The 16,761-nt window shown below is 37.5% G+C and overlaps 1 protein-coding gene across 1 annotated transcript; it reads right to left on the reverse strand.

The window, feature by feature from the left end:
* Nucleotides 1-1,409: 1,409 nt before the first annotated feature.
* On the reverse strand, nucleotides 1,410-13,511 carry lamp1a (lysosome associated membrane protein 1a). Its single transcript, XM_088333749.1, has 9 exons — nucleotides 13,129-13,511; nucleotides 8,421-8,527; nucleotides 8,124-8,334; nucleotides 5,889-6,050; nucleotides 5,599-5,813; nucleotides 5,397-5,522; nucleotides 5,245-5,311; nucleotides 4,993-5,160; nucleotides 1,410-2,714 (listed from the first exon to the last, which is right to left on the reverse strand). Exons 1-9 carry the CDS (start codon nucleotides 13,190-13,192, stop codon nucleotides 2,575-2,577), a joined length of 1,260 nt encoding a protein of 419 aa, XP_088189875.1. The 5' UTR covers nucleotides 13,193-13,511; the 3' UTR covers nucleotides 1,410-2,574.
* Nucleotides 13,512-16,761: the final 3,250 nt, after the last annotated feature.

The following is a 16,761-nucleotide window of genomic DNA, read 5'->3' on the forward strand; positions in this document are numbered from 1 at the left end:
CCCTGTGGCTCAGTTTGGCATGCCCACTTGACAGCACAAGAGGGAAAAGAGGGGGCAGGCTAACAGCACATCTTGACTTGAGATCTCATATGCCGATTGGCCAATTCACATGATAGAGTCCGTCATACTGTATTGTGAACGGACACCTGCTTTCTTCTACAAGTGTTTGTGTCCCGGTTCGTCATGTCTCTCACGCTCACTCCCCCCCATGAACACATCGCTCTTTTTCTCAGGCTGCAGGGCTTTGATCAAGGCGCCAAAAAATAAATACAACGTCAACTTCAGTGATTTTCAACCACTGTGCCGCGACACACTAGTCAGGTGTGCCGTGAGAATTTATCCAATAACACACTTTTTAAAATTTAATAGAACATTTATGAATCATTTTCTGCAAATATTATGTCACTGTCAAATGTCTGCTGTAAAAACTGGGAGTATTATAAATCATATTGTAATTAAACATACTGTTCGGTGTCATTTTATAACATTTTTGGTTAGTGGTGTGTCGCAACAAATTTCCCATGTAAAAACGTTCCCTGGCTCAAAAAAGGTTCAAAAACACTGGACTACTTTACAATAAGTACTGGGTTTCAATTTGCTCTCTTGCTCTCTCTCTTGCTTTTTTTCCACAAAACGACCTGACTTTTACATGATGAATCTAACTAAGACCTTAACTCCCACACAAACTAGGTGCATTCTACAAAGTGGGTGGACAGGGCCAGTACCTGAAGTATACTTCCAGAGCAGAACCTGGAAAAAAATTAAGGTTTGCTTTTTAAGAGGAACCAAAAACTGAACATTGAAATGTTATGTGCCAGTCCAATTTTGCCCATGTGTTTGATCAATGGCGGACATTTGTTTTATTGTTTTGAAATATATAGTTAAACATTGTTTTGTGTTCATAATCAACCATCTGTTCCCCAAAATGGGGGAATTTAATTGGATCCCTTATTTTAAGAAAGCCGAAGAATTCCATTTGATTTTTTTTTTCCTACCCCCACATTGAGCTACTGGGATTAAATATACAATTAAAATTCTCAACTAACTCGGCAGTCCAAATTTGCGCCACCTGTGTTTTTTTTAAAGAATGTAATATCAATAATAAAAATAACCTTTGTGTCATTACCAGCTCAGTAGCCTAGATGGTAAGGCGCCCGCTTTGAGACTGGGAGGTTCGGGTTCGCGCCCCGGCCGAGTCATTCCTAAGACTTAAAAAGTGGTCGGCGGCGCCCTCTGTTGGCTGCGGCTGCATCGGCTCGCTACAACGGGTCAGGTGCAATCGACATTTCGTTCTGTGTACATTGTTACACAGAATGACAATACAAGGAAATTATTATTATTATTATTATTATAATCCTAGGCAACACAAATAGTAAACATGCATGATACAGGATAGAAAAATCTCAAAATGTAGTCAAAAGGAATCACCGCCCAAATGTTTATTGTTTAAGTAGAATGCTCGATGCAAGAACGACTTCAAATCATTTTCTATAAAAATAAAGATCCAATCACTTGTTTTTACAAACACTTTTTGGAGACATTAAATATGTCAGCAGTACAACACAAACCAATCGGGCATTTTTGGGGATTGTTGGGGGCACCACACAAAAGGTTTAAGACTAATAAATTAAAAAGGCGGCGTTGGGTGTTACACTTCACTGCAAAACATTATGAGACGGGAAACATGTAAGTGCACCATCCTGGATCGTTGCGTGACCTTGGAGGCCTGGTGCTTCATTCCAGAAAATTGGGAAGTCTGATTTATCCCATTCTGATGGTACCAAATAAGATCTCAAAGCTTTTCAAGCGAATGTAAACTGCAAAAATGGCTGATCATATGAGTTCATGGCAAGAGGTAGCAGCATACCATCCAAAGTCCGTAAAATCATGTGTTAAATAACTACATTAATAATGAATTGATGCAGATGAATATATTTTTATAATGTAGATTATGCTTTACCATAACCCGTCTGTGTTTCTATAATAATCTGTATTTTGTCAAGTGGCGTCTGATTGAAGCAACTTGATGAAGTCAGGACATATCTTTTCTCCGATTTTGCGACAAAGACCTCCACCTCAGTGTTATTCCAATCAAGTTTCCTGGTCGGAGGTTGGAAAACTCAGACTTCCCACTTTTCTAGAAAGCAGCATAACAACCAATCAACTCATTGACTACTGCAGACGTTATTGGCATTGACATAGTCGCAGCTCAAGACGTCTTTGGCCGTCAATGGCAATAAAAGTTAAAAATGAAATAATATACATTCTTGTTAAAAGAAACATCTGTAGCCTTCATCATGTTTCCCGTTTGCAAAACTGACTTATAAATGACTTATAAATATCCTCAGCTGAAAAACCGACACACAACGCAAATATGATAAAATAATTTCCGAAAATACGTTAAAAACATCCCAAAAATGTCATGATCAACATACTGCTTAGCTGCATTTGCATTAGACTTCATACCCCAAAAAGCTATCTATTAAATGAGGAAAAAAACATGCAGGCATGGAAATCAGGAACACACCGTTTACCCCTCACAATTGGCCTGCCATGTCCTGCCCCGATCACTCTTTAGATGGTCTGATATCCAGCATGGCTCCTCTTGCGGCCTATTAGATAAGCGATGAGGACAATCAGCACGAGTCCGGCAAGGGCTGCACCGACGATAATGGGGATAAGCATCTCGTCTTGATCCAGCTGACACTCCTCCGCTGCAGGTGATGGAAAAACAGATTTATATTCAACGGTGGGGTGCATCGTTTGAGATGTCCTTAAAAAAAGTTGTAAGTTTAATATATTTCCTGTATTAAATATGTGTTAACGGTGCCCAACTGAGTTTAACGGGCCCTTATTCTTTTTTCTTCCACTGCTCATACTTGTTTTCATCTTTTTTTTAGCAGAGCTGTTAGGGGCAAAACACATTAGGTAAGAGGAATGGGGGAACGAGGGAAGTGGTGGAGAGTGGCGTCATTTGCCTGGCAGGTATTTTGAAACATTACACATTATAAAATAAGTACAATTCGAAGCGGTTAGCTATTAAGGTAACATTGACAGTTGCGTACAGTTTAGCAGTTTCCCCAGATAGTTAATTGCTGTAAGCACAAACTAAAAAGCATGTATCCAGCACTGCAATTACACCTGCATTATTACTCTTGGTGTGCGCACAAACAGAGCAAAAATTAAAATAAAATAAAGTACCTATTTTTTGGGGGAGGAAATATCCATAAAATTCCTGTGCATAGTTCCAACTGACCTTGAAACTCTTCGCTAATTTACCAGATCAATAAACATTTGGTTGGAAAATCCGGTCTCACTGCATTTATTACAAATCCCTCGTAAGGTGTCATTTTTTCTTCTTTTGCATCCCTGTCCAATATCCTAGTTTTGTTTACATTTTTCATCTGCCTCATGTCAACATGCACGTATTCGCATCATTAACTTGGCCGCGAGTAAAAAAGTTTTAAATTAAGAGACTTAAATGTTGGACTGCTATTGGTTCGCGTCAAGGCATCACAAAGATGCTAAAATGCTATTGGCTAATTTCCCGCCCCAGTTTCATCTGTCTTCATTTAGTTGAGAATCCTGTGTGCTTTGTCATGACTTAGTGAGTCTGAGACACAATACTGTGTATATGTTGTACTCTTATTTGCCATGCGTTCAAATCTTGCAGTAATGGTAAAAGGAGAAGCAAAAAAACAAGCATAGAAACAAAGCTTTGGATTATCAAGTAATATAAGAAAGGCAAACACAGGGTTACCCTCGCTAAGGAATATCGCAATAACCAATCGATGAGAGCGACATAAGAAAAAATTAAGGCGTATTAATGCTCCATATCTGTCAATCTACAGTAAATCAGTGTTTCCCATACCATCGAAAGTCTCCGCTTATTGTTAATTGATAAGATTGGTTAATAAGCTTATGTTTTCCGTTGCTGTCGCAAGCAACAGAACGATCTTCATTTTAATTATATTAATGGTTCCAAAACATTGTGAAAAATCAGTCAGTGCCTCAAAGCTTAGCACTTTGTGTTCCTGAATGCCAATATTCAATAGAGACTAATTATATTTACACACATTTGAATATATTTTTTTTTGCATGTTTTTCAAAGGTTCTGTGTTGTTTCAGTCTATTTTGGTTAGAAGTTGAATTGAAAATTAGTTAAAAGTTCTTGTACTCGAGTTTTTTTTATGGTGTAGTTTTTCTTTTGTGGTGTAGTTTGTTTTTCAGGGATTCTGTGTTGCTTGACTTTAAAGTTCCTTAGTATAAAACAGTTTAAATAAGTTAAGTTCACTGTAGGGTTACAAAAGTCAAGCAAAATATAGTACATGATACATTTTTCTCCATTCATTTAACGCATAATGTTACATTATATTTGGTAGTATATTGGTTAAAGCAACAACAAAAAAGAAAAAACCTGAAGAGCCGTTTGGGAGCTGAGCCAAACAGAAGTAATTTTCATCACCAATAGGTTGCGCATTACAATAACATACCTGACAACATATACATTTTTGCCATATTTTTTTTGACCATTTCAAATTGTGTACACTGTATAGCAATTTTTGCACATGAATTTTTTTGCATTGAACTCCTGTCTCGTTTACCATGCTTTGTGGGTGAGACTTGTTTGCTGTGTCATTGCCTTTCATAGCGTGTACACCTGCCCCCAACCCCCCCTCTTAACTGTCCACCCACTGGCGTCTTACAAATTCTATGGGAAACACTGCATGTACATTTATTGGGAATTTGTTTTACTGATAAATGTTATTGCACAAACTATACGGCATTGTCGTTATGATGGACTATTTTTTTCATTGCACATAAGTCGAATTTTCTATCAACCATTTTATTTTTTTTATCTGAGGTACTGGTGGTTCTGAGCTAATTGCCATGGGTACCCTTCTCCGCTTTGCTTAAGTGGGGGTTGCCAATTGAAATAACCGCACAGAATAATACTGCATTTAGGGTCTTTTCTCGCTGAAAAATTCATACCTGTGGCAAACTGGTTGGTGGTAACTCCAAAGGCTTGGACCTGCAGCCTAAATGTGTTGAGGGAGAAGCTTGGAACCACAGCCAAAGTTTGCTCTGCATTGCACATGTAAGAACGTCCCAGCGTGGTCCGCAGGTAGTCAAGGCTGTTGTTACTTGCTGAAAAAGGAGCTGGACACAAACAAATTTGCATGCCTCTTAAAATATAATTCCATAAATATGCTGAAAAGGACACCCAATTAATTGCTTTATTACCTGTCATATCAGACCAATTGGCAAGCATGCTTATTCCGCCAAGGTGGTACTTATTGGTTGTGGAATTCTGGGGTGAAAACAAGAAAAAAGCGGATTAGCAAACTGGCCAGACACAAAGCACTCGTAGACAACAACGCTAAGTATACAATTACCAGATTAAAGATGAAGTTCAGTATGGTAGTTGTGCCCTGAGTCAGAACTAAGGTCGCCCTTCTATCTTCACATGATCCTGAAGAACTGGTCAGATTAGGAGCAAGATTAAAAAATTCTTGCACAGACTGTGGAGGAAAAATGAAGAGTAAGACAAATCTAATGCATCATCAATTGGTGGGAGTTGACGATTATCCTCAATACCTTATTCTGAGATTGAGAAACATAAGAGAAATTGAGCTGCAGTCCCATTTGGGCCAAGAGACAAACAGTGCCATTACTGTTGAGAATAGAGTACGTTCCCTGTTCAGGAGTTCCGGGAGGCATGGGGTTTGGTGTTGGAGTTATTGTCGTTACTCCTGACGTGGTGGTAGGAGTGCTGGTGGGAGTCGGAGTCTGATCTGCTGCACAAATTGTCTCTGTAGAAACAAAACATGAATCATTTATAGATTAAGCCGCCAACTACAAGTGCTAGAAAACGTCAAAAGTCCTACCATCTGAACTCAGATCATTTCCTAGCATGTAAGCTTGAATCCTCATATCTGAGAAGGTGACCGTTTGTGCCCCAACTCCAACTGAGATGACACTCACACAATGGTAAGTGGTGTTGATTGCTGCCCAGATCCCGACTGAAGTTGACTCAACAGTGACCACAGCTAGAGGACAGCAACAAAAAAAGAAGACGGTAAATTAAATTATGCCAATAAAAAACAGACCCTTTTGATGAACTGCGTTTCAGCCTTGCGGTGTTTACACTTTGCGGTGTTGGATAAAATGTTTTTTGACCACTCGTTACAACATTTTCCCCAGTACAAGACACAAACAACAAATTATTTTGTGTGCCCAAAAGGTTTGCGATGTTAATCTGTATGACAACTAGCATCTCTAAGCAGGGAAATCAGCAGGGAAATCACTTTTTTTTTGCATGGATGCGACCTGTATCCGATCTGTTAACAGTCTGCCTGAATGGAACATAATCAGTTTTTTCACACCAGACTTTGGCCACTTTAATATGTGGTCCTAAATCCGATATGTATCCTATCTTTTGAAACAACACTGCTGTCTGAACAGACAAGGCGCATTCATGCGACCCCCACGTCATCAGTACGCGAGAGATGTCATTCTGCCTTCAACAAGGCGGTAGAGAGCGGACAAAAACATGAAATTTCATTAAATCACACATTCATGAAAGATAGACACTTGTTGATTTTGTATATCACTGAACAACCAACATCGAATCGTGGATTCAGAACATGTCGCTTGAGTTTATTCTTAAAGCGATAGTATCCTCTAGTGGTAGTTAACAAAAATGTACATTCCAATCTCATCACACACACACTATTCAATGGGGGAAAAGTAAGGTTTTGGATTTAATTCTTATTTGGGCGGGGGACAACGCTCCGCTGTTTACATTCATAAGTACTTCCTCACATATGAATGCATTGCGAGTGAGGTCATGAGTCCTCTTGTGGACATGTGTGCCAGTTGTGGCGCATTCACACAGGAAGATCAAGTCGTATTTAGTTGGTAATGTGAACAATCTCACAAAAGCATCGGATTTCATCCCAAAAAAATTCGTAATTGAGCAGCTATCTCTGCAGTATGAATGTAGGCTAAGATGCCTGTCCGCTTTTTGATGTCGTCAAATAAAACGCTAGTCTGCTACAAGTTTGTGTCACTGTATTGTTAAAATGCCAATATGGAATTGGCTAAGCAAACTCCCACAATGTATTTCTTTCAGTTCAGCTGTTAATTATTTTTTTGATGTTTTTGCACTGGGCCCAAATAAAGTCACAGACTTAAAACATTTTTGTGAGATTTGTTAAGACTTCGCAACTAATAATAATAATAATAATTTCCTTTGTATTGTCATTCTTTGTAACAATGTACACAGAACGAAATGTCGATACACCTGACCCGTTGTAGCGAGCCGATGCAGCCGCAGCCAACAGAGGGCGCCGCCATTATACCAATTAGGTATGACTCGGCGAACCAGCGACCTCCCAGTCTCAAAGCGGGCACACTAGGCAATACAATACTGTATATTTTTTTTCCGTCTTAATTTACTAAAAGTCCAGGGCTTGTTGTGATGCTAGAGAGGAGCACAAACATATCCGTGGAAAAGAACCTCGCAATTATACAAGAAAGCATACAAATGGCTACCCTCGCTAAGCTACATGTCTGTAACCATAAACAATCGGGACTATCAAAAATAAGGAGGTGATCAAAGCAAGGGAATCATTTAAGGGAATGTCAATCCTCATAAGTGGAAGATTTAAAATCTGTTTCATTTTTAATCAGCCTTTTAAGTCTCGTCCACTGCTAGGCACCACCCGCTTCTCCACTCGGCCAGCTCAAGTCACTTCCGACAAAAGGTAAATTTAATGTAATTTTCCTTTTACATGTAAATATACTTAGAATGTCATTTAATCGTTAGCACATGTATTATACATAAGTGGTACGGACTATACTATATTATTATTTTAACATTTTTATCTCGAGTACTGGTGTTTCGGAGCCAATTACCTTTAGGTATCTATTGCCTGCTATACTGTATATAGGTATACTTTACCCTCTTTTATTAATATTGTATTAAGAGTCTTTGGGCACACGAAATAATTTGTTATTGAGGAAAATGTAGAAACAAGTGGTCAAAAAAATATTTTATTCCATGATACCTGAAAGTGTGAACACCGCAAGGCCGGTTTACTGTTATCTATTTTCCTTACCAGAGCTGTTGGCCTCAGGAAAGAGGGAAGAATCGCTGAGGTTGTACTGCAGCATGAGGGCATCCACATTATACAGACTCCCGTTGGTTGAGAAGCTCAGGCTCAGTGTGTGCCCAGGTCCGAACGTCGCCACCATCAACGGCGCTAGGCCACATGAGCTGCTTGCGGCATCAACAGTGGTGGTGTTGGGCAGTAGCACTTGCACGCTTTGCTGAGGGAAAATCAAATGGTTAGATTACGATCATTAGAGATTCAAATGAATCAAAGCCGGAAAATTAGTAATTTCTGCTGTATTACAGAGCTGCTTGAAGTGTTGTACGTGATGGAGAAGACTGCAGAAAGTTCAGCTTTGATGCAAGTAGAATTCCTCTCCCTCACTTCAAGAGTGACAGCCTGAAGGAAGCCTGCAATCGAGTAATACCATACAGTTATAAAGGAAAAACTTAAGGGACAATCAGCAAAAGACAAACAATCATGTCAGCTCCCTTTTGCTTAGCCTCATGTCACAAGTAGCTTTTAAAAAAATGCATGTTTAGATCATATAATTTTTGCTTATTATTCAAATCAGTATCTTTAATATTTTCTAATGAATGAAGTTATTTTACCACGATTAGGCACCAAATGATACACAATTTTTCGTAAAAAAGTTGAATCTCCATTGAAACCTTTGTTTAAAATCAGGACCAGAGTTTGAATATTGCGGACTTTAGTTGTTGAACTCCAATCTACAGCGTTTGGGGGAAACAATATACTGTGCAACTGCCACTGTAACTATGCAAATATTTATTATATATCATTAATATATTTTTTCTTAAATGTTTTTTATCCTTTTGCACCGCTTTAGTTTAATTTGCTTTATTGCACTGAAAGGAGAAGCCCTCCAATTTCACGATACTTATATAAAGACAATAGTCAAGTCATGTTTATTTGTATAGAACTTTATCACAACGAGCATCAAAGGGCGGCACAGATTATTGCAAGACTATTATACCGTCCCCTGATCTAAAACCTACATGAGACAAGAAAGGCCATACATTACTATTGCATTCTTTACGTGATATAATATTCTTCATCAGAATTTAATTATTTTGAGTGAATCTGGTCCTTTATGTAACCAGACTAAATGTTTTTTATTACACATTTTAATTTTTTTAGTGCAAGTTTAAGCCAAAAAGATTTAAATTTTGTCTTATTTGTGTGTGATTTTTTATCACCGTAAATTTAAAAACATGAACGCACAACTTCTTCCAGGAACCGTGTCCACCCATATTATTATATATACGTAATTTAATTTTGTTCTTAACTCAATTCACACTGTGCTTTCAGTACTGTATGCTGAAACTTGAATCTGTTGCTGCCTCGAGTCACCCGGTAAACACACCACACAGTTTACACAACCCTGCAATTAGAGGGCTACAGGGAAGAAAAACTAGACAACAAAAACATGCGCACATGTGTCTTAATGTTGCCATAATGAACACTATTAAATTTATTAATTATAAATAATGTTCATTCAGCGAACGCTACACTCCATTTATTTGGAATGCACTTTCTCTTAGCTTTAGACATCATTTTCTCTATCCTCCAACGTCATTCATAGCTGGGATGGGCTCAAGCAACCCCGCGACCCTACTGAGTATAAGGGTGCAGATAATGGATGGATTTCTTTGTTATTGTGTTTCTTTTCTATTTTTGATTTCTAGAATATTTTCTAGTTTTTATGTTGTGTAAAGCTTTGTAGCGTCCTTTCGGGGAGCTATTAAACATCCGGTAAACAAAGAGTAACCTTGGTTGATTTTTATGCATCAATACTCCTTGGACTTAAAGGTTTGAAAGTGGACCACCAGGTTCCACAATAGTCTTGTCCCCCTGGCCATTAGACTGTTAAATGGTCACTCAAACACATAGTAAATCTAAACTGCTGCTAATCTGTACATCTGTGGGTTCTGTTTGACTTTTTGCACTACTGGCAGTTCTTTATAGCTAGCCACTCCTTGCACATCTGTTTCTCTGCACTATTGTACTTACAGCGTTATTGTTACAGTGTTATTGTTCTGTTTACCTGACTTGTTTACCTGACTGCCCATTTTGCACATCTGGTTGGCTACTCCTCTTGCACTATTTGCGCTACTGTAAAATACTATACATAGCCATAATTATTTAGTATATTATTAGCACTCAATACTACAACTCAATACAACATTTTATTTATATCTGTACATTCAAGGAAACTGTGCGGGTCAGATGTATCGACATTTCGTTCTGTATACACGTGTACTAGAATGACAATAAAGTAGATCTGAATCTGAATCTACTGATTGCATTTGCAATCGGAGTGGGTGATGACCATGAAGTCTGTACACAAAATTGTCAATTTTACACATGCTTTTTTCCCGGGTTTTGTTTAATAAAACACAAAGTAATACAAATTATATTGGAAAGCGACAGATTTGTTCGGCTTTACCAAAGTGACGTTTGTGTTCTGATTCACCCAAGCTAAGGGGGTGGAATGTATTCCATTACTCCCCCTTCCACTCCATTTTGATACTTAGTCTAGCAAAGTGCCTTCAAGAAGAGGCAAAGAATGTCCCATTTCCAGATATAGGGGCAAAAGTCTTCTAAAAAAAAAAACAAAAAAAAACAAAAAAACTGCCAGTCAGTAAATCTAAGTATTCTTGCTGATATTTTACTCAGAAAAAGAAGCAATTATGTCAGCCGTGCATCACAAAGTAGCACACACGAGTCACATGATGCCATCAGCTGCTGCGGCTCCTGTTTACACATCAACAAAAGAAATGGACTAAAATGATAGTAGTTTTGATTCACTTTGAGAGTTTTCCACACATGGGAAAATTTACAAACATATTTGTAACATGTTAAAATCGGTTATGATCACAAGCTAGTGACGGATGATCACTTCAAAGCAAATAGGGCAAAAAAATATTCCTGAGCCCTTAAAATACAGTAGACCCCCGGGATACAGTGACCCCACCTAACGACATTTTCACTTTAGAGTGTGGATCAAAATGTTTTTTTTTTTTTTTTTTAACAGCATTTTCCCTACTATATGACAATACAAAATATTTTGTGCGCAAAAAAAAAAAAAAACCTCAAAAACTTTAAGGTTTGCAATGTTTGTGCATCTCTAAGATGCCCGTCTACTATGGGTCACTGTCATATAAAATGCTAGTCTGCCATTGAGTTTCGTCAAATCAACATAAAAATGCCAATATGCTATTGGCTGAATTACCTCCACAATGCCTTTCTCCGTCTTCATTTATTTCCGAAAATTGTGTACTTTGTAAAGACTTATCGAGTCACCAATAATGTATTTTTGGTACTGTATTTGCTATGAGTTCCCCAAGGCTTACAATTATGCTAAAGAAGTGGGGAGCAATAACACAGTAATCATGGAAACGAAGCTTGTGATTACCAAGAAACACAAAGAAGTCACACTAATCGCTACCCACACTAAGTTGTATAAACGCAACTAATTGATGTTTGGGACTGATAATAAAACTAAGGAGGCAATAAATCAACAAAGTTCTCTAAGAGCATGAACATTTTTGCAAGCGGAAGTTTTAAAAAATATATTTTGATCCAGTGTTTTCTCGAGCACCTGCTTCTCCGCTCTAACAGCAATATGATAAATAAAATCTGATGTATTTTTTGTGTTGATTTATCTTGTTATTTAAGCCTATACACCAGAAGTCACCCAACCTTTTTGAAGCGGAGAGATATTTTTTGTTAACAATTGACACAAAGGGCTGCCATATTCATATACAGTTCTAAAATAACTTATGGCATTCCCAAATTGCTAATAGTAATATATAGTCAACAACTAAAAGATCATGTCTCTCGGAAATGAAATTTATAGGAAATTTGCAAAGACCCATAGCTGGTGAGACATCACCCAGAGTGACTCAGTCAGAATTTAGGTGTCATATTTGACCCTGATGTGTCCTTTCAAACACACGTTAAGAATATTACTAGAACAGCTTTCCTCATTCTTCTTCTTCTTGCTAAAATTCGCCCTTTGATGTCTCAGTCTGATGCGGAGATTATAATTCACGCGTTTGCTACCTCCTGTCTCGATTACTGTAATGCACTACTCTCCGGTCTCTCAAAGTCCAAAAACAAGAGCCTTCAGCTGGTACAAAATGCTGCAGCGAGGCTTTTAACCAAGACAAGAAAGTTTGATCACATTACCCCCGAATTCAGCTAACCTGCATTGGCTCCCTGGTAGCTTAAGATGTGATTTTAAGGTTCTGTTGCTATTACACCAAATCATGCATGGACTTGCTCCCTCTTATCTTTCAGTTTTAATTTCCCCCTATGTTCCGGTCCAGAGCCTTTGCTCCGAAAATGCTGGTCTACTGGTGATCCCAAGAGACAAGAAGAGATCCGCAGTTTCGAGAGCGTTCTCTATTCAGGCCCCGGTGCTATGGAATGCTCTTCCCCCTGAGATCCGATCTGCAACCTCAGTGGAAATGTTTAAATCTAAACTTAAAACACACTTCTATTCTATAGCATATGAATAACCTGTAGTTTATGTTGATAATATCTTTGTGTTATTTGCCCTCATGTAGGTTTTAGATCAGGGGATGGTGTCGTCATAGTCTGTGGTTTGCAATAATCTGTGGTCTGTGCAGCCCTTTGAGACTCTTTGTGATTAAGGGCTATACAAATAAACATGACTTACCTTGACTATACCAAACTATACGACAATTTTACTTTGCGATCCCCACCTCATGTCGTATAGAGAGGGTCTACTGTATTTTCGAATGATTTTAAATGAGTTAAATTGTACTGGATTTAGTTGTATTTATACATATGTCCTTTCTATTCGATGCATTTTAATGTTGTGGCCATTATTTCGTTTTCGGTTTGTTGGCGTGTGCGTATTTTGTGTAATAGACATGTCATAATTTGTTAAAAAAACAAAAACAATGTAGCATTTCATGCTAGCTGATAATTCAAGTTCACGTCACACAGTGGTACTCACCCAAGACTGAACACCAGGTGAGGACAAACAACAAGCCACGGGCCATTGATAACTTCATCCTCATTTTGTGGTTTTAAATATTTTGAAGTCAAGAAAAGCTGTCGAGATGCGGCGACGAATGAAACTCGGCCGACTGGCCGCCACCGCTACTCTGTCGCAGGTGGGACCTCCGTAAGGAAAAGTGAATTCAACTTAGCAAACTGTCAACAACGTTTTTATTTCCTTTTCTCTTTGTTTTTTATTGAGATAAATATAATTAAAAAGAGATTTGGTGTTTTGTAAGGTTATATTCCGCGTCTGCTCTTTCTCGAAGCCAAAGCTATGAAACGTCACGTGAAATGTTGGCGTTGGAGGCTTGCTAGCAAGTCACGTGAGCGCGTGCACGCTCGCCGACCACGCGATACTTGATAGCACAATTAGACACGCCCCTAAAAATGGCGACGAGCAACTTTTAAAACACAATTTTAAAAAATGTATGTGAAAAAAATAGGACGAAAATATATTTTGTATTTGTTAAAGTCAAGTCAAGTGATGTTCATTTGTCACTTGGAATCCCCATTTTCCTTCTTTTATTTAAAACAGATTGAGTTAATATTTGCAATTAGTCCGTGCCTCCCAAAATATAATTTATTTTACTGGGTAATTTTTTTGTCTATTTGCATATTGATGTTTTTTAATAAAGATTTATATGGTCATTTTCAATACCATTGTGTTTTGGGCCTGTGTTTTTGTCTTGTTTTTTCCCCTCTAAGTTTTTATAATTTTAAATGTGGCTTACTGTGTTGTTTGCTTGTGCAAATTGAACAATACAAAATTTGGAATAAGAGAAAAAAGACAATTATATTAAAAATCGGCAAGGGCCTCCAAAATTGTATTTTATTTTCCTGGCGGAAACAATTTATTCATTCTGTTCCTCAAAAAGAAAAATAATGTACAATAGATTTATGTCATAAAGACAGCTTTTTATATGACTTATGCTGCTTTTTGCATGAGGAAATGTTTTTATAAAGGATAAATAAATAAACAAATAAATACATAAATAGATTTAAAAATCAATAAATAAATACATACTGTACAATAAATATATAAATGAATGAATAACTAACTAACTAAACAAACAAATAAATAAATAACGATTCTTTTTATAGGACAATATCCATAAGACCTTTAATGCATACATATAGATAGCTCCTTAAGACGTTTTCTTCTCTTTTTTCTTAGATTGGCACAATTTGAAATGTAACTCATGGTGTTGTTTGTATGTGCAAACGGTTCAATGAAGCATTAAAAAAGAAAGTAAGAAAAAAAAACATTTAAAAACTCTACCTCACCTTTGCTTAAAATTTCTTTTCTAAAAAAGACATAAAAAAATAATCCTATTTATGAGAATTTTCCAGCCTTAATATGAACAGCATCATGAAAAAAATACATAAAATTATAAGGGGAAAAAAGTTAAAACCTAATCAATTTGGGCTTTCTTATTCTTTACAAAAGTGTCACTCCACCGTTTTACCACAACCTATTGAGAGATAGTTTCAAAAATTGTTAAAAAATCACTATCAGCCAAATGTGCAAATGTAACCAAGGAAAAGTATTTTGCATTGGTAATTATCGTTGAAAAAAACTCATAAACAGACACATGATGTGAAGTAATTGCAATCCAAACATTGCCACTTATCTGAAAGTAAATCCATATCACAAAATGTATATTAAACGGTTACAACAAAACGTTTCATGCTACAGTACTGGTTATTGAACAAGCATGTTGAACAGGGAGTCACCTGCTTTCTCTCAGCCCCAACAACTAAACTGCAAAGTTTATGTATTGTGGTTCGTCAGCTGACAAGCATCAATTCACGAGGGAGTGTAAAAGCCCAGCAGGAACGTGGACTGCTTTAATGCCGCTCTTTGCAGAATCCTGCAACATTCTCCTCACACATCTTAACCACATTTCTAATAGCACATCCGCATGTTTCAAACAGTAAACTTATATTGCTGTTAGGCCACACACCTTAAACTATAGTATAGTAGAATAATCTTTATTGTCATGGATTACAGCGTAGTGTACATTGTTAGCAATGTTTCTAGGATAAGCATTTAATAAAAGACTTAAAAATTAATAAAAAGATAATATTAGGTAAATGTACTGTAGTTTCCAGCACTCGAAGGCGCACTTGATTATAAGGCCTGCCCCTAAAAATAGACTTGAAATGAAATGAAATGATCTGCATTTATATAGCGCTTTTCAAGTCAATGAAGACTTCCCAAAGCGCTTTACAATGTGCTTCACATTTACCCATTCACACACACTCACACACCAATAGCGGCCGTGCAGCCATGCAAGGCGCCAACCTGCTTGTTGGGGACATTAGGGGTTCAGTGTCTTACCCATGGACACTTCGACATGTAACACGGAGGAGCCGGGATTCGAACCTACGATCTTTTGATCCCCAGACGAGCACTCTACCTCCTGAGCTAATGCTGCCCCACAGTTGCGTACCGTGTTTACGGTAGCGTCCCTCCTTTTTGTGATATAGTATTCATATACTGCATAAGGCGCACTGGACTATAAGGCACATGGAATTAAAACTACACTAAGAGATTGGGTTGCATACAAAAACAAAAAAACCTTTTACATTAGAACAATTTATTTCAAGGAACATAAATTAACACGAAGGCATCTGGTTTCATCACTAAAATTAATTACACAGACAAACAATTAACATGTTAACTCGAAAACCACTCTCTATGTTTTTTTTAAAGGCAGAACAGTTACCGTGTGCAATCAAATTTAACAACGATTCCAAAAGGACTACGCAATTTTGTACAAAACGCTACCATAAACAAAAATCTTAATTTAAGTAATCACAATAAGTTTCATACTTATGGACAATTATTGTCCAACGCAAAAACAAAAGAGGATTTGCAACGAGAGGATTTGCAATGAGCAATCAAAAGTTGGCGTTTGAGCTGGCATCCAAGTTGTTTTGTTTCTTTATCAGCAACAAACACTTAACATGTTAACTGCAAGAAGACACTTCATAACAACTCTATGTTTCTCAATGGCCAACAGTTACCATGTGCAGTATCATTTAATTGTAAATATAAATTCCCAATTTTACGCACCGTATTTTCTGGTATGTAAGGCGCACCGGATTATGAAGCGCACTTTGAAATTTCTGATGCATTTTATAGTACAGAAAAAAATGGCAATATTTACCAGGCACCGCTTGTAGATTAGTCAAAGTTGTGTGTGCATTTGAAAAGAGTGAAATTACATTAACAGGAACATTGTGCTAAAATGAAAATAAAGAAATGAAGTATTAACACATTTTTTTCTACACATAATCAAGATATTGGGCAGGTTTATTTACAGTTATATGAAGTAGGTATAAAACAGTTGTATTGCACAATTTTAAGAGCATTAACGTTGATAGCGGGTGCCAACAATGTCCTCCAGACTGGGCAAAAACAGCCAATGATTTTCTGATGATTTTGCTAATGTTTATTAGGTTTCCGGATGTGTCCATCTTCCAGAAGAGAGAGCCTGGAGGACCCCACACCTGCTAATTTTACCCGCACCTGACTCTAATCTGGCGAGGAGTATTTGAGGACTGTGCTGACAGCAGAAGC

Source organism: Urocampus carinirostris, chromosome 4 (assembly GCF_059441175.1).
Source record: "Urocampus carinirostris isolate Australia breed hairy pipefish chromosome 4, RoL_Ucar_1.0, whole genome shotgun sequence".
Lineage (NCBI taxonomy): Eukaryota > Metazoa > Chordata > Actinopteri > Syngnathiformes > Syngnathidae > Urocampus > Urocampus carinirostris.

Coding starts and splice junctions, on each gene's coding strand:
- lamp1a (XM_088333749.1), bottom strand. CDS start 13,192: ATGAGGATGAAGTTATCAATGGCCCGTGGCTTGTTGTTTGTCCTCACC. Junction 8,335..8,420: donor ACAACACTTCAAGCAGCTCT/GTAATACAGCAG, acceptor ATTTTCCCTCAG/CAAAGCGTGCAAGTGCTACT. Junction 5,161..5,244: donor CAATTGGTCTGATATGACAG/GTAATAAAGCAA, acceptor GTTTGTGTCCAG/CTCCTTTTTCAGCAAGTAAC.